We start from the raw sequence: 24,875 nt of genomic DNA on the forward strand, positions 1-24,875 counted from the left end.
CTAGCAAAGCAACTGATGCACTTCTGTTTCTAGAGAAAGCTTCAAATCCACAGGCGCCGCACTAGCAAAGCAGCTGATGCACTTCTGTTTCTAGATAAAGCTTCACATCCACAGGCGCCGCACTAGCAAAGCAGCTGATGCACTTCTGTTTCTAGAGAAAGCTTCAACTCCACAGGCGCCGCACTAGCAAAGCAGCTGATGCACTTCTGTTTCTAGAGAAAGCTTCACATCCACAGGCACCGCACTAGCAAAGCAGATGATGCACTTCTGTTTCTAGAGAAAGCTTCACATCCACAGGTGCCACACTAGCAAAGCAGCTGATGCACTTCTGGTTCTAGAGAAAGCTTCACATCCACAGGCGCTGCACTAGCAAAGCAGCTGATGCACTTCTGTTTCCAGAGATAACTTCACATCCACAAGCGCCGCACTAGCAAAGCAGCTGATGCACTTCTGTTTCTAGAGAAAGCTTCACATCCACAGGCGCCGCACTAGCAAAGCAGCTGATGCACTTCTGTTTCTAGAGAAAGCTTCACATCCACTGGCGCCGCACTAGCAAAGCAGCTGATGCACTTCTGTTTCTAGAGAAAGCTTCATATCCACAGGCGCCGCACTAGCAAAGCAGCTGATGCACTTCTGTTTCTAGAGAAAGCTTCTCATCCACAGGCGCCGCACTAACTAAGCAGCCGATGCACTTCTGTTTCTAGAGAAAGCTTCACATCCACAGGCGCCGCACTAGCAAAGCAGCTGATGCACTTCTGTTTCTAGAGAAAGCTTCACATCCACAGGCGCCGCACTAGCAAAGCAGCTGATGCACTCCTGTTTCTAGAGAAAGCTTCACATCCACAGGCGCCGCACTAGCAAAGCAGCTGATGCACTTCTGTTTCTAGAGAAAGCTTCACATCTACAGACGCCGCACTAGCAAAGCAGCTGATGCACTTCTGTTTCTAGAGAAAGCTTCACATCCACAGGCCCCGCACTAGCAAAGCAACTGATGCACTTCTGTTTCTAGAGAAAGCTTCACACCCACAGGCGCCGCACTAGCAAAGCAGCTGATGCACTTCTGTTTCTAGAGAAAGCTTCACATCCACAGGCGCCGCACTAGCAAAGCAGCTGATGCACTTCTGTTTCAAGAGAAAGCTTCACATCCATAGGCGCCGCACTGGCAAAGCAGCTGATGCACTTCTGCTTCTAGAGAAAGCTTCACATCCACAAGCACCGCGCTAGCAAAGCAGCTGATGCACTACTGTTTCTAGAGAAAGCTTCACATCCACAGGTGCCACACTAGCAAAGCTGCTGATGCACTTCTGCTTCTAGAGAAAGTTTCAAGTCCACAGGCGCCGCACTACGAAACCAACATTATTCAAGTGCTGAAGACAGAGTCGCTGCACGCAGGGGCTGGCAGAGGCAGTGTACGCATATCCCGCCTTGTATATCAGCCAATGGAAAGCGGACAACATCAATCAATCAATCAATCAATGGAATTTGTATAGCGCACTACTTACCCGTGAGGGTCTCAAGGCGCTGAAGGGAGGGGGGAACCGCTACTGCTCGAAGAGCCAGGTCTTGAGATGTCTTCTGAAGGTGAGCAGGTCCTGGGTCTGCCGTAGCTGGGTGGGGAGTGTGTTCCATGTCTTGGCGGCGAGGTAGGGGAATGATCTGCTGCCGGTGGTCTTCGTTGGATGCGGGGGACAGCAGCGAGGTTTGCTGAGAGGAGCTGGCGGGTGGGGGTGTAGTAGTTGAGTCTGTCGTTCAGGTAGGCTGGTCCGGTGTTGTGGAGTGCTTTGTGTGCATGGGTGAGGAGTTCGAAGGTGATCCTCTTGTCGACGGGGAGCCAGTGCAGGTCTTTCAGGTGGGGGGTGATGTGGCTGCGTCGGGGTACGTCGAGGATCAGATGTGCAGAGGCGTTTTGGATGCGTTGTAGTCGATGCAGGAGTTTGGCTGGGATTCCTGCGTAGAGTGCGTTGCCGTAGTCCAGCCTGCTGCTGACGAGGGCCTGTGTAACAGTTCTCCTTGTTTCGGACGGGATCCACTTGTAGATCCTGCGGAGCATGTGGAGGGTGTTGTAGCAGGAGGAGGAGACGGCGTTGATCTGCTTCGACATGGAGATGGAGGAGTCGAGGATGAATCCGAGGTTGCGTGCGTGGTCGCTAGGTGTGGGTGCCGTTCCCAGCGTTGTAGGCCACCACGAGTCGTCCCCGGCCGAGGGGGTGGAACCGAGGATGAGGACCTCCGTCTTGTCCGAGTTCAGTTTCAGGTGGCTGCTCTGCATCCATTTGGCGACGGCCTTCATTCCCTCGTGGAGGTTCGTTTTGGCGGTGTGCGGGTCCTTGGTGAGGGAGGGGATGAGCTGGGTGGGTTGTGCTGGCAGGTTACTTGTGCGAGGGGGGCCATGTAGATGTTGAACAGCGTCAGGCTGAGTGATGATCCCTGGGGTACACCGCAGATGATGTTGGTGGCTTCGGATAGGAAGGGTGGGAGTCGGACTCTCTGGGTTCTGTCGGAGAGGAAGGATGTGGTCTAGTTGAGGGCTTTCTCATGGATCCCGGCTTCTTGCGGGTGTGTTTTTAGGGTGCGATGGCAGACCGTGTCGAAGGCGGCCGAAAGGTCCAGGAGGATGAGGGCTGAAGTTTCGCCGTTGTCGAGTTGTCTCTTGTGTTGCCCCCACTTTTTTTCTGATGTATACACTGGTTTCTGGCTATAGTCTGGCTGGGTCCCTGCTAATCAGGGCCCCAGTCTACCTGATCTCTCTAAACAACTTGATGTGCATACTAGATGCACTAGTGATTGGATACTGTGGTACCTTGTGGGCCCCTAGTATATGGTACCTTAGGTACCTAGGGCATTGGTACTTCACAGGCCTACCAGGGGCTGCAGCATGTATTATGCCACCCCTGGGAAGCATTCTCAATCTGACACCACATGCCTGCTACTGCAGCCTGTGTGAGGTAGTGATAGCACTCCTCACTGAGGTATAGGTTTCTATATCTCACCATACACACACATATAAACCTATCAGTCACCCCTATGGTAGGCCCTATCAATCCCAAGGGCAGGGTGCGTGGTTTACTATGTGAGGGGGTGCTTCTGCCTGAGCAGGACCCCTCTGCAGCTGGCAGAGTCTATTCTCTGCTGCTGTTTGTGGATGCGGTTAAACCATATACTCTTAAGTGCATTATAACCTCCCGGTTAATGCTAACTTTGGAATGACTGCATCAAAGCATGTCGTGTTTGGTGTCAAACGTTTTGGAATCATACCCCCACACCAGTAACTGGTGTGGGAGTATGATCCCACCCTACTAGAGGGGACGACATGTACCCACTGTACCAAACGGTAGAAATCTTCTAGAGCCCTGGCATCACAAAATGGATGCCACCAGCACAGACACCGGGCTGCCCTCCTGCTGCTGACCGAAACTCGCAGTGGAGGGAGCTCAACAAAGGGTTTCCTGTCACAGGGAGGTGTCACAACCTTCCAGACAGGATTTAGTGTATTGGAGCTGGGTGGGTGCACTCTTAGAGTGCCTTTGAAGTCCTGCACTGGGGGAGCAGTAGGCTCCTCTGTGCATATGCCAGCTCAAACCGGTTCAGGGGCCTCTGCCCCTGTCCTGGCGCGAAACTGGACAAAGGGAAGTGGGTGTAACCACCCCTACCCTGGCCCTCCTAGAGGAGTGGCCATAGAGCTAGTCCCTCCCATCTTTACAGTATAAGATACCAAACATTGCCAATGCAATTTAGATTACACCTGGACGACGCTCTACAAAGAAGAATCCGGTCCCTTCAATGTTCTACTACCTTTAGAAGACCGAAGGATCTCCCTTGGAGCCAAGGAGTGGCTCCCCTGCTTTGCAGGCACCTTAAGGACTGAACAACGGTTGCAAACTTTACCGCTCCCGCCGGAGCCCGAAGTCCCTGCGTCCCCTGAAGTCGATTTCCTGACCTCTCTACGGCCATTTTGAGTCCCCAGCGAAGCTGTGGCGTTTGGACCCCACGAGTGACGAGGAACGACAATACCAGGGAACCGTGCACTGATTTCGAGTGCAAGCCCTGAACGACGAACTACAAACCTGTGCTTTGGACCACTTACTGTCCAAGTCCTGAGCAGGTACTGAACCGAAGATCAGCGGCCTACCCCGTCCTGAGTGACCGTGGGCTGTTGCTGAAGTTTTCCTGCCAAGGCGTCTTCGCGGTTGCTTGCCCGTTGGCTAGTAGCCCTCCTGAAGACATCCTCGACTATTCCAAGGGCTGGCCTGGTTGCTCTGGGCCTACCCTCACTTACCCTTGCTGGGTAAGTCTCTCGGACCTTGCTGGTCTGAGCCATCCACCATCTTCACTCTCCCCGAGACTTGCAGTTGCCAAGGTTTGTTGGCTCCAATCCGAGTGCCGACACGGCCAACAGCTGCAGACGTCGTGGGACCCTCCAACTCCAGCTGCTGGTCATCATCGATCCCTCCTGGACGGCGTGGGCGAAGAGACAAAACACCATCAGCGACGAAAGCGACGCGACAGTTGTGGTCATCTATCCTGAAGGCCACCGGTCACTGGCAAGTGACTCTGAACTCTGTCCCCTCAATTTCCAGGTCGCCTGCAACTCCAATCCATCGTTGGAACCGAACGGACACCTCTCTCGACGACACAAGCAGCAAGAACACCTCGATTCCCATTAAAATCAGCATCGCGACCCGACACCAAAGGACACCTGTGCACCCGGACCCCCTGGGTGAGGTAACTCTGGCATTACGGTGCCCAAGTGTGCATTGGCTATCGAAATACTTACCCTGTAAGTTGTGTGCTTGTTGTCCACTCAGAAGTGCCCTAAAACTTTAAAATACAAAACGCGACATTTTTGCATTGAAGTCTATGAGAAACTCGCGTGCGTGTTTAGACACTGCACGCGTCCCCTGTGGGCTAGTTACTTACCTGAAAACACTACAGCAGTGAAGCCCCAGCGATTCCCAAGGCCCTAGGCCTCTTCATTTTGCTTGTCGAATTTGTTATACCATTTACTTAGTATATGGTCTGGTACGCCCCTAGGGCTACAGTGATTTATGTGCTTAATTTGTTGAGAAATGTTGATCTTTTAAATGTTTACCTGGGACTAATCTCATAAAGAGATTAGTAGAGTATATTTAGTAATAAATACATATATATTTCATATATATACCTGTGTGGTGTCTTTTCATTTGGTAATTCAAGAGATTATAAGGTAAAACAAGCTGCTTTACATTCCTCAGAGACTTAGCCTGAAGGCTGATCTCCACAGCTACCACTAGGATAGCTTTCTTTTAAAAGGTTGTCTTTAAACCTATCTACCAAGAGTCGAATTGGACTGGTGCAAGGTGGCCACTAGAACTAGTGACCAGCATATGCCAGGCCAACTTCTCACAGATGCGTTGTAGTCGATGCAGGAGTTTGGCTGGGATTCCTGCGTAGAGTGCGTTGCTGTAGTCCAGCCTGCTGATGACGAGGGCCTGTGTAACAGTTCTCCTTGTTTCGGACGGGATCCACTTGTAGATCCTGCGGAGCATGTGGAGGGTGTTGTAGCAGGAGGAGGAGACGGCGTTGATCTGCTTCGACATGGAGATGGAGGAGTCGAGGATGAATCCGAGGTTGCGTGCGTGGTCGCTAGGTGTGGGTGCCGTTCCCAGCGTTGTAGGCCACCACGAGTCGTCCCCGGCCGAGGGGGTGGAACCGAGGATGAGGACCTCCGTCTTGTCCGAGTTCAGTTTCAGGTGGCTGCTCTGCATCCATTTGGCGACGGCCTTCATTCCCTCGTGGAGGTTCGTTTTGGCGGTGTGCGGGTCCTTGGTGAGGGAGGGGATGAGCTGGGTGGGTTGTGCTGGCGGGTTACTTGTGCGAGGGGGGCCATGTAGATGTTGAACAGCGTCAGGCTGAGTGATGATCCCTGGGGTACACCGCAGATGATGTTGGTGGCTTCGGATAGGAAGGGTGGGTGTCGGACTCTCTGGGTTCTGTCGGAGAGGAAGGATGTGGTCTAGTTGAGGGCTTTCTCATGGATCCCGGCTTCTTGCGGGTGTGTTTTTAGGGTGCGATGGCAGACCGTGTCGAAGGCGGCCGAAAGGTCCAGGAGGATGAGGGCTGAAGTTTCGCCGTTGTCGAGTTGTCTCCTGATGTCATCTGTGGCGGCGATGAGAGCTGTTTCCATGCTGTGGTTTCGTCTGAACCCGGACTGGGACGGGTCCAGGATGTTGTTGTCTTCGAGGTGGCGGGTTAGTTGCACGTTGACGATTTTCTCGATGACCTTCGTCGGGAACGGGAGGAGGGAGATGGGTCGGAAGTTCTTGAGGTCTTTGGGTCCGCCTTGGGCTTCTTGAGGAGGGCGTTGATTTCGGCGTGCTTCCAGCTGCCCGGGAATGTGGCTGTCTCGAAGGAGGCATTGATGACCTTCCGTAGTTGGGGTGCAATGGTTGCGTCGGCTTTGTTGAACACGTGGTGAGGGCAACGGTCTGACGGAGATCCAGAGTGGATGGAGTTCATGACCTTGTGTGTTTCTTCGTCATTGACGTTGGTTTGTTGATCGGGATGTTGATGTCTGCTATCTTCTCGTGGAAGAAGGTTGCCAGAGCGTTGCACAGTTCTTGTGAGGGCGGGACGTCGTAGGCGTTGGGGTTGGAGAGTTCCTTCACGATGCTGAAGAGCTCTTTGCTGTCGTGTGCGTTGTTGTCCAGTCTGGACTGGAAGCGCACCAGTTACTGATGGTGGGCAGTCTAACACTGCTCATGTAGGACTGACGTCACTCGCTTTGCCCCACCACTCCCCAGTGAAGCTTAGTAGCCAATGGGAGCAGTTGGTGTGTGCGAAAGCGGGCCGGAATGGATAAGAGGCCAAAAAGGCCAGAAAATAAACAAAACTGCTATGACAGGCTACAAAAGTGGGTTCAGGCTACGAGCTACTGATAGGTTGTCAGTGAGCTACCTCGTTGGAGACCCCTGCTTCAAATGTTTCTGGATTTTCTCCCCATAATTCTAGACAGTAATTTCATTGAAAATTAGCCAACGTACGACCACAGGACGCTTGCTTATTATTAAACATATATCATCCTGAAGTCCTACTGTAACGAACCAACATACGCCCACGGGATGCTTGCTTATTATTCTGAAATGTTATCATCCTGAAGTCTTACAGTAACGAACCAACATACGGCTATGGGACGCTTGCTTATTATCCTGAAATTTTATCATCCTGAAGTCCTACTGTAACGAACCAACATACGGCTATGGGACGCTTGCTTATTATCCTGAAATTTTATCATCCTGAAGTGTTACTGTAACGAACCAACATACGGCTATGGGACGCTTGCTTATTATCCTGAAATTTTATCATCCTGAAGTCCTACAGTAACGAACCAACATACGGCTATGGGACGCTTGCTTATCATCCTGAAATTTTATCATCCTGAAGTCCTACTGTAACGAACCAACATACGGCTATGGGACGCTTGCTTATTATCCTGAAATTTTATCATCCTGAAGTCCTACTGTAACAAACCAACATACGGCCATGGGACGCTTGTTTATTATTCTGAAATTTTATCATCCTGAAGTCGTACTTTATTACCGTTTTAGTGCCGCTTGGCCTTCTTAGATCGTCTCCGGGGTTGCATGGTTCACTTAAGTGATGTAGTCTACATTTTACCAAATGTATATTTTTGTGCCTCACTCATCTGACTTCCCGTTGTGATTTTATTTTTCACTCATCTGTTGTTTATCTCTCGACACCCTTCAATTTCATAGCCCGTTTTCATGATGTTTTTTACCATATTCTGATCGTTTTCTCAGGCATCTCATGTCTGTTTACAAGGTTAATTTTCTGTCTTGTAAAACATCTTGAGAAAACATTAATCCTGTGAAATAGTTTATTACCATAACCGTTACTTACTCGCGGCGCTTCTCACCCTCGTCTTTGCTACTCCCTGGGCTGAGCATGATGATGAGGCGGTAACAGTAGAGCGACTGAAGGAAAGGCAGCAAGGGATAGAGAATAACCAACCACTGCGTGGCTCCATAATAAAGCCATGCTGTGATTGGCCATGTCCTTCTGTAAAGCCAAACCTGCTGCCTCAGAGACTAGGCCAACTCTTCGCCTCTTGAGCCAATCCAGAAGCTGTTTCACAGCATAAGAGCAGCGTGGGGATTGGCTGGAGCAGGCAAAGTAAGCGCTCCTTAGGAGACCAGGGTCGCTGGCTCTTCCAGTGACGTCTATAATGACGCTCCGCCCCCACCCACTCATAAATTGAAAGTCTGCTGCTTGCAATGTGCAGCCTGCCCACCCCTGTAATTTAAGCACCGGGAATATAAACTGTCTAAATGCATACTAGGGTCCAGGGGGGCAGCAAATACAGGGGGGCAATGCCCCCATGGTGAAATCGCACCTGGGTGGAATTAAATCTAGTACATCAGGACTAGAATTTTGTGATTGTTGCCCCCTTATGTCATGGTTTTCCTCCCTTATGCCAAGAAGCATCTCCAATGAGCTAGTGCCAGTATCTTGCCACAGTTACCCCCTATGCCAAACATTGCCTCCAGTCTGCCAGTAGTAGTGGTTTTCACAGTTGCCTGTTCATGCCTCCAGTTGCCTCCAGTGTGCCAGTAGCAGTGGTTTTCACAGGTGCCTGTCCATGCCAGCAATTGCCCCCAGTATTCCAGCAGTAGAATGTTTCCATAGGTCCCTTTATAAGCCACAAATTACCTTCAGTATGTAAGGGCCAATGGCAGACTGGCAAGCATTACATCATATTCTCACTCTCATTTACTCAACCACACTCATTCATTCATTCTCACTCAGTCTACCTCACTCTCACTCATTCTTACTCTGACTCCAACATACTTACTCATACTCACTTGCTCTTACTCGTGTCATTCTCACACACTCTGTATCACTCATTCTCTCTCCTTCACTCACACTCACACTCACTCCAACTCTTACTCACTCATACATTTTCACTCGTGCACTCTCATTGTTGCACATTCTGACTCACTCATACTCACTGCCACTCATCCTCACTTATTCTCACTCACTCCCTTTTAGTGGCTCTCACACACTACCTGTCACTGACACTCACTGTTACTTACACACACTCATGCTCACACATACAAACACACTCACAAACACACAACCACACTCCGATCCCCAAGCACGTACCCTACATACATTTAAAAGCATTTTTTATTTGTCATCTGCCACAGAAGTACTCATTCTAGATCCCCATTTTTTATCACACTAACAGTGAATAATAATCTATCATTCACTATTAGTGTAATATAAAAGTGGCTGAAAACAAAGGCGGAGCACGGCTCCCTTCAGGATAACCTGCCTGTGTGTTCTTGGTACTCATTTGGTACCTCTGAAGCCAGAGGTCGCACAAGCAGTGCCAGGGGTCACAAGGGGCAAGCCTGGAGTCACAGCTGCGACCCCTGGCAATCCCTAAATGATGCTTGAGAACATTATACAACGAGTCAAGTGACCTCATTCAGAATATCTGAATGTGCTGTTTTGTGACTCCATTCGGAATGACACTGTGCATTGTCATCACCATTCCGAATATCAGTCTCAGTTATATCTTGTGACCTCATTCAGAATATCACATTTTGTGCTTAGTCATGCGATACCCTAGAATGTGCTGTATCATGTGACCCCAGTCACTGTTTTCTAACCATACATAGTTAAGTGTTTCACTCCCAAAAATACTGCCATAACTTTAACATCTCCTGTGGAAACGGATTTCACTGTGTTTGTTTCTCTGTTTTGCAGGATGTCAGAAGCACCCTAAGCAGGTAAGGCCGGTTTATTATCCTCCTGTCAGTGTGTAAGGAGCAGGTCTCAATGCTGCTGTGTGTAAATGCCACTGCTGAGCTCACACAAAGTGTTAGGAAACTTTCAGATCCTCATAAAATCACTTTACATTCTCAAAAAACATCTCAAGTCCTCAGAAACCTCCCCTGCGTCATCAGGAAACTCTCATAAATTTTCATAAATCCCTGCAAGTTTTCAGCAAACTCTTTTGAGTCCTGAAATAATTGCCACAGAAATGAGCTGCTGTCCTCACAAAACATATTTGTATCTTTAAAGCTTAACTGAAGTCGTACGAAAAGTACCCTGAACATACTGAAAAAGCAAGCCCATTCTGGAAAAGTCCCCCCGGGGTTTCCTCAATTCAGAGTTGTGCATAAACTAAGACATCATTTCCTAACTATAGAGACACATATGCAGAACATATGCAGAACCTGTTTCCTCCTGAGGCGAATTAGCCGGGAGTTTGTTTGCTCTGATTTTAAAAATTGTGTCACCATTTACCTGTAAATTTTAGAAGCTCGCCGCTCTTGGCAGTTAGGAAACTGCTGGGAAGTCACTCGCTGCACAGCCGATTTGAGCGCTGTCGGTGCAAATCACTTTCCCTCACTACTCTCGCCGCCATCGACCGCGAGATGCGAGGCCACGCCCACTCGAGGCCACGCCCCCCCCCACCCCGCACTTAAAGCGCTGAATGCGAGCGCTTTGAGACAGAACCTGTTTCCTCCTGAGGCGAATTAGCCGGGAGTTTGTTTGCTCGGATTTAAAAAATTGTGTCACCATTTACCTGTAAATTTTAGAAGCTCGCCGCTCTTGGCAGTTAGGAAACTGCTGGGAAGTCACTCGCTGCACAGCCGATTTGAGCGCTGTCGGTGCAAATCACTTCCCTCACTACTCTCGCCGCCATCGACCGCGAGACGCGAGGCCACGCCCACTCGAGGCCACGCCCCCCACCCTCGCTCCCCTTGATAGTATGTGCTTACACCGTACGCGCAGCGGACGGGCGCAGCGGGCGCACCGTCAGCGCGCCGAAGGCGCGCCAAAGGCAAGCCCGTCTTGGCCCGTCCGGGCCCAGCCGGCCCTAGGCCGCACCACTATGCCCATCCTACCCAGGAACAACCTGATATACCCCCGGGATAAGCTGTTAGCTTTAAAAACCCAGAAACACCCCTCCTGCTCGCGCACTTTGACGGACGGTAACCCCTTCATTAGATGTAACCTTTGTAACCCTGTCGGCCCGGACTCGGCACCTGGCGGACTGCAACTTGGCTTACTTAACTGTAGGTCGCTCGTGAAGCACGCGCACGAAATCAACCTTTTAATCACCAACCATGCAACAGACATCTTGTTTCTAACTGAAACATGGATTACGTCCAGCAATGGCCCCGACATAGTCCTTGCACTCCCTCCCGGGTACCTTATGTGTTCACTGAACAGATCAGAGGGGAGAGGTGGTGGACTAGCCATAATTTACAAGGACGTTTTTACTTGCAGAACTTCGGATGGCAACATCAAGGGATGTGAAAGCTGTAACTTTGCCATACAAATCTCCCCAGTTACCTCACTGTCTGGAACTCTTGTATACCGCCCTCCAGGCCATTTGGCCGAATTTCCAAGTAAAATCATCGATAAGATCTCCATTGAGTGCACATCCTCCTCCAACTACCTACTTTTGGGGGACCTTAATGTCCACTTTCTGGACCCGGCCGACAAGCAAGCGATAGAACTGCTACAGGACATCACCTCCACCGGCCTCGACCTAAAAAATCGACAGGCCACTCATGACAGAGGGCAATTGCTCGACCCCATATTTACAAACATCCCAGACTTGAAAACCCTTGATCACGTCCCCCTCCCCTGGACAGATCATTTCCTGGTCCCCTTCGTATGGGCGATCAACTCTCCGCCCCCTCTATCCCCCAAAATAAGAATAAGGACAAGACGATGGCACAAACTGGACCCGGACGAATGGGCAGCCAAACTAAGGGAAAACGTCCCTCTTCCCTCTCAAGACACCATAGTTGCGGACAAAGAATTCAACACCCAATCCCTTGACACCATCCTGCCAAAAACCAGCTCCCTGAAACGCACCAAGAGAGTCAATCCGTCCCCATGGTACACCCCTGAACTTAACCTTCTGCGGAAGGCCTGCAAGAGGAACGAACGCTCTTGGAGGAAGGACAAAACGGCAGAGAAAAAAGATATATTTCGTACCTCTATAAATATCTACAAAAAGCAGTTACGTAACACCAAATCTGTTTTCTACGAGAGTAGAATTAAAAATGCCGCATGTTCGGCCCACGAAACCTTCGCCGTCCTAAAAAAACTCCTGCATGCCCCTGTCCCCCCTCTCAAGCCACTCGATCCCAAAGAAGCGGAAAGCAAATGTACAAATCTTGCCACCTTCTTTGACGAGAAAATAAAAAAAATCCTCCATGCCATTCCCCCCCCCGTACCGGGGTACACGGACAGGGCTCGCATAAACTCCACTACCCATCCTCTCCACCAACTTGACAACCCCCCCCCCCTGGACGCCTTTGGCCCAGTCACCACGGAAGAGGTTGAGACAACACTGGCCTCAATCAAAAGTGGGTCCCCACTCGACCCTGCACCCCTCCGCTTCCTGAAAAAAGTGACTAGCACCATCACACCCCCCCTCACGGCACTGATCAACTCCTCCTTCCTGCAGGGCACAGTACCCCCTAGCTGGAAGACGGCAGCGGTCAAAGGCCTTCTAAAGAAACCCTCGTTAGACCCACAGGACCTCTCCAATTACAGACCCATCTCCCTCCTCCCAGGCAACAGTAAGATCGCGGAAAAGATAGTGAACAAACAACTGTCACTATTCCTGGACAGCAACAATCTACTAGGGGTCTCCCAGACAGGGTTCCGCCCAGGACAGGGCACTGACATCGCCCTCCTGGCAGCAGTGGAGAAGGCCAGAAGCATTCTGGACACAGGAGGTTCAGTGGCAGTGATCCTCCTGGACCTCAGTGCGGCCTTCGACACTGTGGACCATCCTACCCTTATCCAACGACTGGGAGAAATCGGAGTAAGGGGCACGGCCTTGAAATGGTTAAAATCCTTTCTTACAGGCCGTTCTTTTCAAGTCTGGGAGAACGACAGCCACTCACCCGTTATCCCCCTCCGCTGTGGAGTACCGCAGGGCTCATCTTTAAGCCCTACGTTATTTAACGTTTACATGGCCCCACTGGATAAACTGGTTAACGCGGACGATACCCAGCTGGTGGTTACCCTCTCACACCCCCACCACGCCCCCTCGGACCTTCATAGCTGTCTCACTGAAGTCCACCGCTGGATGAACCTCTCATCACTAAAATTAAACGGCTCAAAGACCGAGATACTGATTCTCGGCCACAAAGGACCCTCCCTGCCGCCTCACCTCTGGCCCGACTGCCTGGGCAATCCCCCCACCGCTAAGGAAGAGGTAAAAAGCCTAGGCGTTTGGATCGATAACGACCTAAGCTTTAGAACGCAGGCAACAAAAACTGCAGGAACATGCTTCGGACTCCTTAGAGCCTGCAGAAAGGTCTTCCCGTTGCTCCCAGCGAACGCCAAGAAACTTCTCATTCAGGGCCTCATTCTGGCGAGACTAGACTACTGCAATGCTATTTACTTGGGAGCTCCCGAAGCCACGCTCAACACCTTGCAGAAAGTCCAAAATGCCGCCGCGCGCCTTCTGACTGGTACACCAGCAAGATCATCTGCTAAACCAGCCCTCGAGTCTCTCCATTGGCTCCCAGTCAGAGAAAGAGTGGCCTTTAAGGCTCTCTGTCTGGCCCACAAAACCCTGAACAACAATGGCCCTCCCCTCCTCAAGGAATTCATTATCCCTTACAAAGCAGAAAGGGCCCTCCGGTCCAGTGGAGGAAATCTCATCACAGTCCCCAGAGTCAAAAAAGCCAGGACCGGTGGCCGCCGCTTCTCGGTCCACACGGCCAAACGCTGGAACAACCTCCCAAAACGATTGAGATTAGAACCCAATCTTCTTCAGTTTAGAAAATCACTGAAGACCCTCCTCTTTCCTCATCCATAAAACTCCCCCACTGGTGATACCCTCGGAATTTCAGGTTTAGCGCTGGGATGCTCTAGGGTTACTACGCGCTCTACAAAACCTTTAAATAAATAAATATGGTGGCTCTGCTCACAACAATTGCAGATCCAATTTTCAGCACTATTGTTAGGGATGTTGGATCAGACACATATATCTTCATGTGGGGTAGAGGTGCCACCATGGTACGGCAGACACCCTGCCACCGAGGGTGTTCACCGGCTTAGGACAGTGTCCTTGGCAACAATTATACAAAATAATAAGTACTAGAGCACACGTAGAAAGGCCATTTAATAAATAAAGTAGTCCTAATGTGAAGTCCATCAAATGTTTTGTTCTTTTTTGTGAAGTTATTTTATTCCATTTGTGGTTTCCACAATGTTCGGTTTATATATAAGCAGGAACGGCCAATATCTGGTCTATACGAGCACAAGCAGCTGACACGTGTTTCGTCCATTGGGCTTTGTCAAGGCTGCAGAAAAAATACATACATTGGAATGGAACATCATCTCTCATGAAATCTTTTACGTAAAATTCTTACATGTCAAAACTTCAAATAGCAGTGATGAGGCGAAGGAAAATAGTGACATGAGATTCTATATGCCGGTCACAACGCACTGGGGATATTGTGTAAAAATGCATTGTAGCGTCAGCTCACCCAAAGCCATAAAAAGTGTTACCCATGATTGCCGATGTTGACCGAAAGATGAGAACCCAAGGAAGGGGGCCATTGAGAATCCCAGTAAATATTATAATACAAGCGAAAAACTAGATTTTGCATGCATTGTTCTCTATGAGATACGAAGAAATATGCATGTTTAGTGTTCCATTTTGCATGCAAGGATAGAATAAACTTTAGTAGTGAGATTTAATAAGAATATAGAATACCAGAGCGCCCTGTAGTAAGGACAATGTCCAAAAGTAGTCCGAGAGATGCAGAGCAGATCTTGTCAGAATCTATTTAAAATATATATAAAATTGTATGTATATTCGACCATGCTGAGGGAAAAATAGTAGTGTGCGGAAAAGTAAACATTAGTACACCGCAAGGAGAGCGAAATCTCCTGAGTAGTAGAAAGGGCAGTGTAAATAACAACATATTAAAGTAGACCAGTTCAGAATGGAAACTGATCACCCAGGTGAAACGAGGGAAGTGATTACATGTGTAGTGCAATACAATTAAAAGGGCCAATGTATGAATATTTGTCTGGTGAATTTCCTAGTGGAGTGGGAAATAAGCAAGAAGCATTTTATGACTGACTGGTGGTGATCGGTCAGTATAATACCAAAAGAGGCCATCTAGGGTAACCTACCAAACCCACACATTTCTGAAAAATAGAGACCCGGGAGAGTCCAGGGAGGTATGGCTTGCGTGGATCCCCCAATGTTTCCCTAGCCAGAATCCCCTGCAAACCTCAAATTTTGCTGAAAAAAATCAAAATGTTCTCAAATGTCTGTGTAAGAAAGTTCTAGGATCACAGGACTGACACAAGTTTCCTGACACTCAGCGCTCCCCCAGGTCTCCCGATAAAAATGATACCTCACTCGTGTGGGTGGGTCAAGTACCCATGACAGGCAAGGGCCCAAAACATATTGTGGAGACTTCAAAATTACCCATCATAAAACGACCTGGTTTTGCAGGGAGGGGGCACCGGGGATTTTTTGCCCCTGGGATCGAGGCCATCTAGGGGAACCTACCAAACCCACACATTTCTGAAAACTAGACAACTCGGGGAGTCCAATGAGATATGGAATGCGTAGATCCCTCAACGTTTTCTTACCCAGAATCCCCTGCAAACCTCAAATGTAAGTAAAAATGATCACTTTCTCTGTAATTTTTTGCGTGGGATCACCATGCCGGCACAAATGTCCTACCACCCAACATTCTCCTTGTTCTCCCGAGCAAATAATGATACCTCACCTAGGTTTGCAAGGGATTCTGGGAAGAGAACCTGGTGGAAGCCACACAAGTCACCCCATCCTGGATTCCCCTGGATGTCTAATTTTCAAAATGTTATATGTTTGCTAGGTTTACATGGGTGCCAGCAGAGCTAGGAGTTCAAAGTCTACAGCTAGGCACTTTGCAAAAAAAGGGTAGGTTTTCACTGTAAAAATGTGGTGTATCCATGTTGTGTTTTGCGCCGTTTCCTGTCATGGACACCAGGCCTACCCATACAAGTGAGGAATCTTTTTTATCTGAAGACTTTGGGGAATGCAGGGTGTGTGGAATTTTGTGGATCCACGCAAATTCCAGAACTTTCCATCACAGAAATGTGAAGAAAATGTGTTTGTTTTATAAAGTTTGAGGTTGGCAAGGAATTCTGGGTAAGAGAACCTGGTAAAAGCGACACTAGTCACCCCATCCTGGATTCCACTGGGTGTCTAGTTTTCAAAAATGTATAGGTTTGCTAGGTTTCCCTAGGTGCCGGCAGAGCTTGGGCTCAGAATCTACAGCTAGGCACTTCACAAAGAAAGGGTCAGTTTTCACTGTAAAAATGTGGTGTGTCCATGTTGTGTTTCGGGACGTTTCCTGTCGCTGGCACTAGGCCTACCCACACAAGTGAGGCACCATTTTTGCTGGGAGACTTCGGGAAACATAGAATAGTAAAAGAAGTGTTTTTGCCAATTGACTTTCTATGCATTTATCCCTTCGAAATGTAGGACAGTGTGTAAAAAAGTATAATTTTCAAAAAAGCCCTCTAATTCACTTGCTGGTATAGCAGATATATGGACTTGTGCAAATAACCACTGCTTCAAAATACCCTTTTGTTGTTCCCATTTCGGAAATACGCTCCATCTTTTCCCTGCTGGCGAAAAACAATCTGAGGATGGAGCCGAAGCCCATGCGCAGTACGGACCGAAGGAGGAGTCACCGAACTCGTGACTTCCAAAGACTGTCCAAGAAGAAAAACAAACTGCAAACATCCGGGCCCAACACCAGATGGCGATCTATGCAAAAGTGTACAATCTGCAGCTCATATGCCTCGAACATACATTTTCATGGATACTCCAGGTGGGCCTCGACTTTCCATGGACAAAATGCGGCCAGTGGTTAAAGTGTCCAGATGTCTGGCACGGGGAGCACGTGATCACTGCGTGTGCTGCGATCTGATTGGCTCTATGTTCCTAATTCATGTGGCATCTGACTTTATGCTGTTTTTGGAGCGCGCGTACCCCCTCCAGCCATGCGTGCTTTATTGGGGCCAATCTCCCTTAACCATTGTAGTGTCGGTTCACTAATCCGTAAAATTGATCTCGGGTTTCCCGTCCATGCATTTGTCTGCCGGCTACGTGCCACCCCACCTGTGGCCTGTCAATCAGTAACCTTGGGCCTCGGTCTCAGTGCTTGCCGGACTACGTATTTGCGTGTCGGGGTTGATGTGGCGTTCACAACGGGTGAATCTGTTAATAAGGACAAGATCTTGGTCACATAAATGAATGTATCATTTGTCATATCAGCATCGATTTTTTTTCCTAATTAACAGTGGGATACCTTTTTCTTCTTGCCATTGTCAACAGGAGATTAGAGGCCTCGGCCATATCATTCGCATCGACAAGTCAATGCATTAATTCATACAGCTTCCTTCCAGGCACAAACCACTTTTGATCGAAATGGATCAACTTTTGAAGGACATCTGACAATCTCTTAGCCAAAATTCCTGGAATCATTTTGTAATCACAGTTCAATTAAGATATAGGTCTGTAGGAATCTGCTAACAGGTGCCTCATATTAGGAAGGTGGAATTTAACAGCCTTCCAGAGAGATCTCATTAAAATAAGATACCCAGAAACAGAAAGAGGATTCAGATGGGATCCCCTCTGGGCCTGCTGCTTTCCCTTTACTGAGCCTCCGAACCTGTTCACTTATCGCTCCCTCTGTGATCCTCCCCTACGGCCTAAAATCTGCTGTTCCGTAAGACATGGGAGTTTTTGTTTTGCAACCAGTTTTTCATTACTAACATCTGGGTTCAAATCTTTCTTGTATATCCCACTAAAGCTACCCTACATTTTGGTTGTAGAGGAATGGTAACACGGTTTACACTGGCAGGGATTGGATGTGACAATGTTGTGTTGTGGGCGCTGTCAGGAATTCATGTGGACCTCAGGTAGGAAGGTATTTATTAAGTATATACACAAGACCCCACCAGGAGCAGATGTAACCTGTTAGTAAGCCCCCCCCTCTCACTCAGCCAACGGCCGCTCCTAGAAGACCCACAACGAGCATCATATAAAGCGCGCTGGTCTCACTGAGCCATCTGCCATAGAACACCCACATCCTGCCATAAGATGTTAAAGGTACTTTTGGATATCGTTAGAGCTTTGACTGTAGTTTATGAACAGTAACTCACACTGAGCTCTAGTCCGCAGGCGCTGCTCTTAATACAGAATCTTATTTCAAATACAGGTCCTATGTGATGTTCATCCTTTGTTCCTGTAGCTGTCATTGCTCTTTAATACAAAGATGATGTGTGTGTTATTACAGGTGTAATAATGTGAAGATTCAGATCCCAGAGGTGGTGGTGAAGAGTTATAAAGGTAAATACCATTGCGATGATTAGCTCTGAATATTACTGGTCATGAAAATGATATGGTGTGCTATGGTGTGGTGTGCTATGGTATGGTGTGGTGTGCTGTGGTATGGTGTGGTGGGCTATGGTACGGTGTGGCGTGGTGTGCTATGGTATGGTGTGGTGGGCTATGGTATGTTGTGGCATGTTATGGTATGGTGTGGTGTGCAATGGTATGGTGTTGTGTGCTATGGTATGGTGTGGTATGGTGTGGTGTGCTATGGTATGGTGTGGTATGGTGTGGTGTGCTATGGTGTGGTGTGGTGTGGTGTGCTGTGGTATGGTGTGGTGTGGTATGGTATGGTGGGCTATGGTATGGTGTGGTGTGGTATGCTATGGTATGGTGTGGTGTGATACGGAATAGTACGGTATGTATAGAATATTCTGGGATGGCATGGTATGGAATGTTATGATCGTGTGGTGTACTATAGGGTGAGATCATGGTATCATATGGTATAATGGTATGGGATGGTTTGGTATGGTGGTAATGGATGGAATCGGATGGCGGAATGGTATGGTGTGGTGTGCTATGGTATGGTGTGGTATGGTATGGTATGGTTTGGTGTGGTATGGTATGGTATGGTATCGTATGGCATTTATTGGTAACGTGCACTCACGTCAGGGTACAGTTACTTGATTTGTGTCTCTAAACTTTGTCTTTTCCAGATTTTTCTAGATTTCTACTTATCTCCATTCTGTATACGTGCTGCCGCATTTCCTTTGTTTAAATCATTCTTCCCCTTGGACATTCATACTAAGTTTATCGGAAATTCAGATGCTGTAATTTCACACCTCACATTAATGATACTGCTAGGCTTGACAATTGCGAGCAACTCAGTTCCTGCAGTATTCTGGGACTTTTGAAAGGGGAATTACCTCAGAATTTGGTATTTACCACATAACATTCTATTTCCCAGAGTTTTAGCACCAACAGGGACCTAGTGCGTGCATCTACACGGACCCAACGCATGCACCTACACTGACCTAGCACATGCACCTACACTGACCTAGCGCATGCATCTACATGGACCCAGCTCATGCAACTACACTGACCTAGCACATGCACTTACACTAACCTAGCACAAGCATCTACACGGACCCAACGCATGCAACTACACTGACCTAGCACATGCACCTACACTGACCTAGCGCATGAACCTACACTGACCTAGTGCATGCATCTACACGGACCCAGCTCATGCATCTACACTGACCTAGCACATGCACCTACACTGACCTAGCGCATGAACCTACACTGACCTAGCGCATGCATCTACACGGACCCAGCTCATGCATCTACACTGACCTAGCGCATGCACCTAGTCTGACCTAGAGCATGCACCTACACTGACCTAGAGCATGCACCTACACTGACCTAGAGCATGCACCTCCACTGACCTAGAGCATGCACCTCCACTGACCTATAGCATGCACCTCCACTGACCTAGCGCATGCATCTACACTGACCTAGCGCATGCACCTACACTGACCTAGTTCATGCACCTACACTGACCTAGAGAATGCACCTACACTGGCCTAGTGCATGCACCTACACTGACCTAGAGCATGCACCTACACTGACCTAGAGCATGCACCTCCACTGACCTAGTGCATGCACCTACACTGACCTAGAGCATGCACCCACACTGACCTAGAGCATGCACCTACACTGACCTAGCACATGCACCTACACTGACCTAGAGCATGCACCCACACTGACCTAGAACATGCACCCACACTGATCTAGAGCATGCACCTACACTGACCTAGAGCATGCACCTACACTGACCTAGTCCATGCACCTACACTGACCTAGTGCATGCACCTACACTGACCTAGAGCATGCACCTACACTGACCTAGAGCATGCACCTCCACTGACCTAGCGCATGAACCTACACTGACCTAGCGCATGCACCTACACTGACCTAGCACATGCACCTACACTGACCTAGCGCATGAACCTACACTGACCTAGCGCATGCATCTACACGGACCCAGCTCATGCATCTACACTGACCTAGCGCATGCACCTAGTCTGACCTAGCACAAGCATCTACACTGACCTAGAGCATGCACCTACACTGACCTAGAGCATGCACCTCCACTGATCTAGTGCATGCACCTACACTGACCTAGAGCATGCACCTACACTGACCTAGTGCATGCACCTACACTGACCCTGAGCATGCACCTACACTGACCTAGAGCATGCACCTCCACTGACCTAGTGCATGCACCCACACTGACCTAGAGCATGCACCCACACTGACCTAGAGCATGCACCTACACTGACCTAGCACATGCACCTACACTGACCTAGAGCATGCACCCACACTGACCTAGAGCATGCACCCACACTGATCTAGAGCATGCACCTACACTGACCTAGTCCATGTACCTACACTGACCTAGAGCATGCACCTACACTGACCTAGTCCATGCACCTACACTGACCTAGTGCATGCACCTACACTGACCTAGAGCATGCACCTACACTGACCTAGCACATGCACCTACACTGACCTAGTGCATGCACCTACACTGACCTAGAGCATGCACCTACACTGACCTAGAGCATGCACCTCCACTGACCTAGTGCATGCACCTACACTGACCTAGAGCATGCGTCTAAACTGGCCTAGCGCATGCACCTACACTGACCTAGAGCATGCACCTACACTGACCTAGCGCATGCGTCTAAACTGGCCTAGCGCATGCACCTACACTGACCTAGCGCATGCGTCTAAACTGACCTAGAGCATGCACCTACACTGACCTAACACATGCACCTACACTGACCTAGCGCATGCACCTACACTGACCTAACACATGCACCTACACTGACCTAGCGCATGCACCTACAATGACCTGGTGCATGCACCTACAATGAGTCGCTAGTACAGTATAACTTGGAGTAGCTCTGTCACTCTGTATCTTATAATACAGAGTAGTCACTAGTACAGTACACCTTCTAGTAGCTCTGTCACATTGTACCATCCACTGCAGTGTACCGACTATCACTGTATACCTTGGAGTAGATCTGTCACTCTGTACCATCTAATACAGTGTACTGACTACTACTGTATAGCTTGGAGTAGCTCTGTTACTCTGTGCCTTCTAGGGCAGTGTACTGTCTAGTACAGTCTAACTTAGAATAGCTCTATCACTCTACACAATCTAATGCAGTGTACTGACTAGTACAGTATACCTAGTGTAGCTCTGTCACTCTGTGCCATCTGATTCACTGTACTGACTAATACATTACACCTTTGGGTAGGTCTGTCAGTCTGTACCATCTGATACAGTGCGCTGATTAGTACAGTATACCTTCTAATAGCTCTGTCACTCTGTGCCATCCGATTCAGTGTACTGACTAATACATTACACCTTTGGGTATGTCTGTCACTCTGTACCATCTAATACAATGTACTGAGTAGCGCTGTATACCTTGGAGTAGCTCTGTTACTCCGTATCATCTACTGCAGTGTATCTCCATCAGGCCTCTGGAGACCAATCACTGGGTAAGTTAATATTATAGCCCCCGCACAGAATAAGTGGAAGAGGCCAGTGAGCGAGTTCACTGGAGATAGTATCAAGTACACTAGGATCGTCGCTATTACATCCATGTTCGAGGCATGTGGGCTGCTGAATTCATATCTGTGCACTAGGCGGCGATCTATGCACAGATATGAATGTCAGCAGCCCTACATGCCAAGAACAGATGCATACTGGTAAGTAGCATATTCAATACCTTGGAGTCGCTCTGTTACTTTGTTCCATCTACTGCAGTGTACTAACTAGTGTAGTATGCCTTGGAGTTGCTTTGTTTCTTTGTAACATACAATTCAGTGTGCTTTATACCTTCTAGTAGCTCTCCTACTCAGCAGCATCCAATGCAGTGTACTGACTGGTACTGTATACCTTGGAGTAGTTCTGTCACTCTGTGCCATCTAATACAGTGTACTGAGCAGCACTGTATTCCTTCCAGTAGCTCTGGTACTCCCTTACCATCTAATGTAGAGTATTGACTTGTACAGTATGCGTTGGACTAACTCTGTTCCTCTGTACTATGTGTTGCAGTGTACTGAGTAGTACAGAATACCATGGAGCAGCTCTTAAACTCTGTTCCATCTACTGCAGTTTAGTGACTAGTACAGTTTGCCTTGGTCGCTCGGTCGCTCTGCACCATCTACTGCAGTGTACGGACTACTATAGTATACCTTCTATTATCACTCTAACTCTGTATTTTCCAGTGCTGGTTACTGACCAGTACTCTACATCTTCTAGTCGTGCTCCTACTCGGTGCCATCTAATGCAGGGTACTGACTAGCACATCGCACTTCTAGTAGCTCTGTTACTCTCTACCTTGTAGTGCAGTGTACTGACTAGTACAGTGTGGCTTCGAGGGTCTCTGTTACTCCGTAACATCAAATAAAGTGTACTGACTAGTACTGTATACCTTGGAGTAGCTCTGTGCCACCTAATGCAGTGTACTGAAAAGTACTCTATATTTTCGAGTAGTTCTCTTGCTCTGTACTATCTTATATATAGTACTGACTAGTACTGTTTTCCTTGTAGCAGCTCTGTTACTCTGTACTATCTATTATAGAGTACTGACTAGTCCAGTATGCCTTGGAGTATCTCTGTTACTCTGTGCCATTTCATTCAGTGTACTGACTAGTACTGTATACCTTCTCATAGCTCTCTCACTAGTGTACTGACTACTACTGTTTCCTTATAGTGGTTCTGTCACTCTGTGCCATCTAATGCACTGTACTGACTAGTACTGTATACCTTCTAGTAGCTCTGTTACTCTGTACTATCTATTAGAGAGTACTGATTAGTACAGTAAACCTTGGAGTAGCTATCACTCCGTATCATCTAATCGAGTTACTGTTACTCTCTGCTATTGTAGTGTGCGTCATGTGTGGTAGAGCAATGTTGTATGCTGCGTGTAGTGTGTAGTAGAATGTCCTATGTAGTGCAGTGTGCTGTTCAGTGTAGTGTGTTCTCTGGATGAATACGCGCTCTAGTGTAGTGAGTAGTCTAGTGCCGCACGCTTTAGTGTAGTGAGCAGTTTAGTGTTGCGCGCTTTAGTGTAGTGAGCAGTGTAGTGCTGCATGCTTTAGTGTAGTGAGCAGTCTAGTGCTGCGCGCTTTAGTGCAGTGAGCAGTCTACTGTTGCGTGCTTTAGTGTGTGAGCGGTCTAGTGCCGCTCGCTTTAGTGTAGTGATCAGTCTAGTGTCGCATGCTTTAGTGTAGTGAGCAGTCTAGTGCCATACGCTTTAGTGTACTGAGCAGTCTAGTGCAGCACGCTTTAGTGTAGTGAGCAGGCTAGTGCAGCGCGCTTTAGTGTAGTGAGCAGTCTAGTGCCATATGCTTTAGTGTAGTGAGCAGTCTAGTGCCGTACGCTTTAGTGTAGTGAGCAGTCTAGTGCAGCACGCTTTAGTGTAGTGAGCAGTCTAGTGCAGTACGCTTTAGTGTAGTGATCAGTCTAGTGCAGCACGCTTTAGTGTAGTGAGTAGTCTAGTGCTGCACGCTTTAGTGTAGTGAGCAGTCTAGTGCCGAACGCTTTAGTGTAGTGAGCAGTCTAGTGCTGAACGCTGTAGTGTAGTGAGCAGTCTAGTGCAGCGCGCTTTAGTGTAGTGAGCAGTGTAGTGCCGCACGCTTTAGTGTAGTGAGCAGTGTAGTGCAGCACGCTTTAGTGTAGTGAGTAGTCTAGTGCCGCACGCTTTAGTGTAGTCAGCAGTCTAGTGCCGCTCGCTTTAGTGAGCAGTCTAGTGCAGCGCGCTTTGGTGTAGTGAGCAGTCTAGTGCCGCTCGCTTTAGTGTAGTGAGCAGTCTAGTGCCGCTCTCTTTAGTGCAGTGAGCAGTCTAGTGCCGCACACTTTAGTGTAGTGAGCAGTCTAGGGCTGTGCGCTTTAGTGTAGTGAGCAGTCTAGTGCTGCTCGCTTTAGTGTAGTGAGCAGTCTAGTGCAGCTCGCTTTAGTGTAGTGAGCAGTCTAGTGCCGCTCTCTTTAGTGCAGTGAGCAGTCTAGTGCCGCACACTTTAGTGTAGTGAGCAGTCTAGGGCTGTGCGCTTTAGTGTAGTGAGCTGTCTAGTGCCGCGCTCTCTAGCGCCGCGTGCTCCTTCCAGATGTGGTGTACATTAATCATATGTAAAACAGAAGCAGTAATTACAGCCTTTCTTTGTGTTGTTAAATCTCTAATTGTGAATCTCTTCTCTGCAGTGATGGTGACTCTGGATCCTGACACGGCTCATCCTCGGCTCCTCCTGTCTGAGGGGGGGCGACGTGTGAGACGGATGGACACACCACAGCGCCTGCCGGACACCCCCAAGAGATTCACCTCGTACTACTGTGTGCTGGGGAGCGAGGGGTTCACCTCCGGCAGACATTACTGGGAGGTGCAGCTGCTGCAGGAGGGGG

The 24,875-nt window shown here is 48.7% G+C and overlaps 1 protein-coding gene across 1 annotated transcript in view; it reads left to right on the forward strand.

Annotated features, from left to right (window-relative positions):
* The window catches only part of LOC146869183 (E3 ubiquitin-protein ligase TRIM39-like), a gene marked incomplete at its 3' end in the record, with an annotated part of 62,729 nt that extends 37,858 nt beyond the window's left edge, over positions 1–24,871 (forward strand). The window contains exons 4-6 of the mRNA XM_085632388.1: positions 9,769–9,791; positions 18,363–18,415; positions 24,678–24,871. Of these exons, the coding sequence (XP_085488514.1) occupies positions 9,769–9,791; positions 18,363–18,415; positions 24,678–24,871 (270 nt within the window). The remainder of the gene's footprint in view (positions 1–9,768; positions 9,792–18,362; positions 18,416–24,677) is intronic.
* Between the last annotated feature and the right edge of the window lie 4 nt (positions 24,872–24,875).

Source organism: Triturus cristatus, chromosome 1_1 (assembly GCF_964204655.1).
Source record: "Triturus cristatus chromosome 1_1, aTriCri1.1, whole genome shotgun sequence".
NCBI classification, from domain to species: Eukaryota; Metazoa; Chordata; class Amphibia; order Caudata; family Salamandridae; genus Triturus; species Triturus cristatus.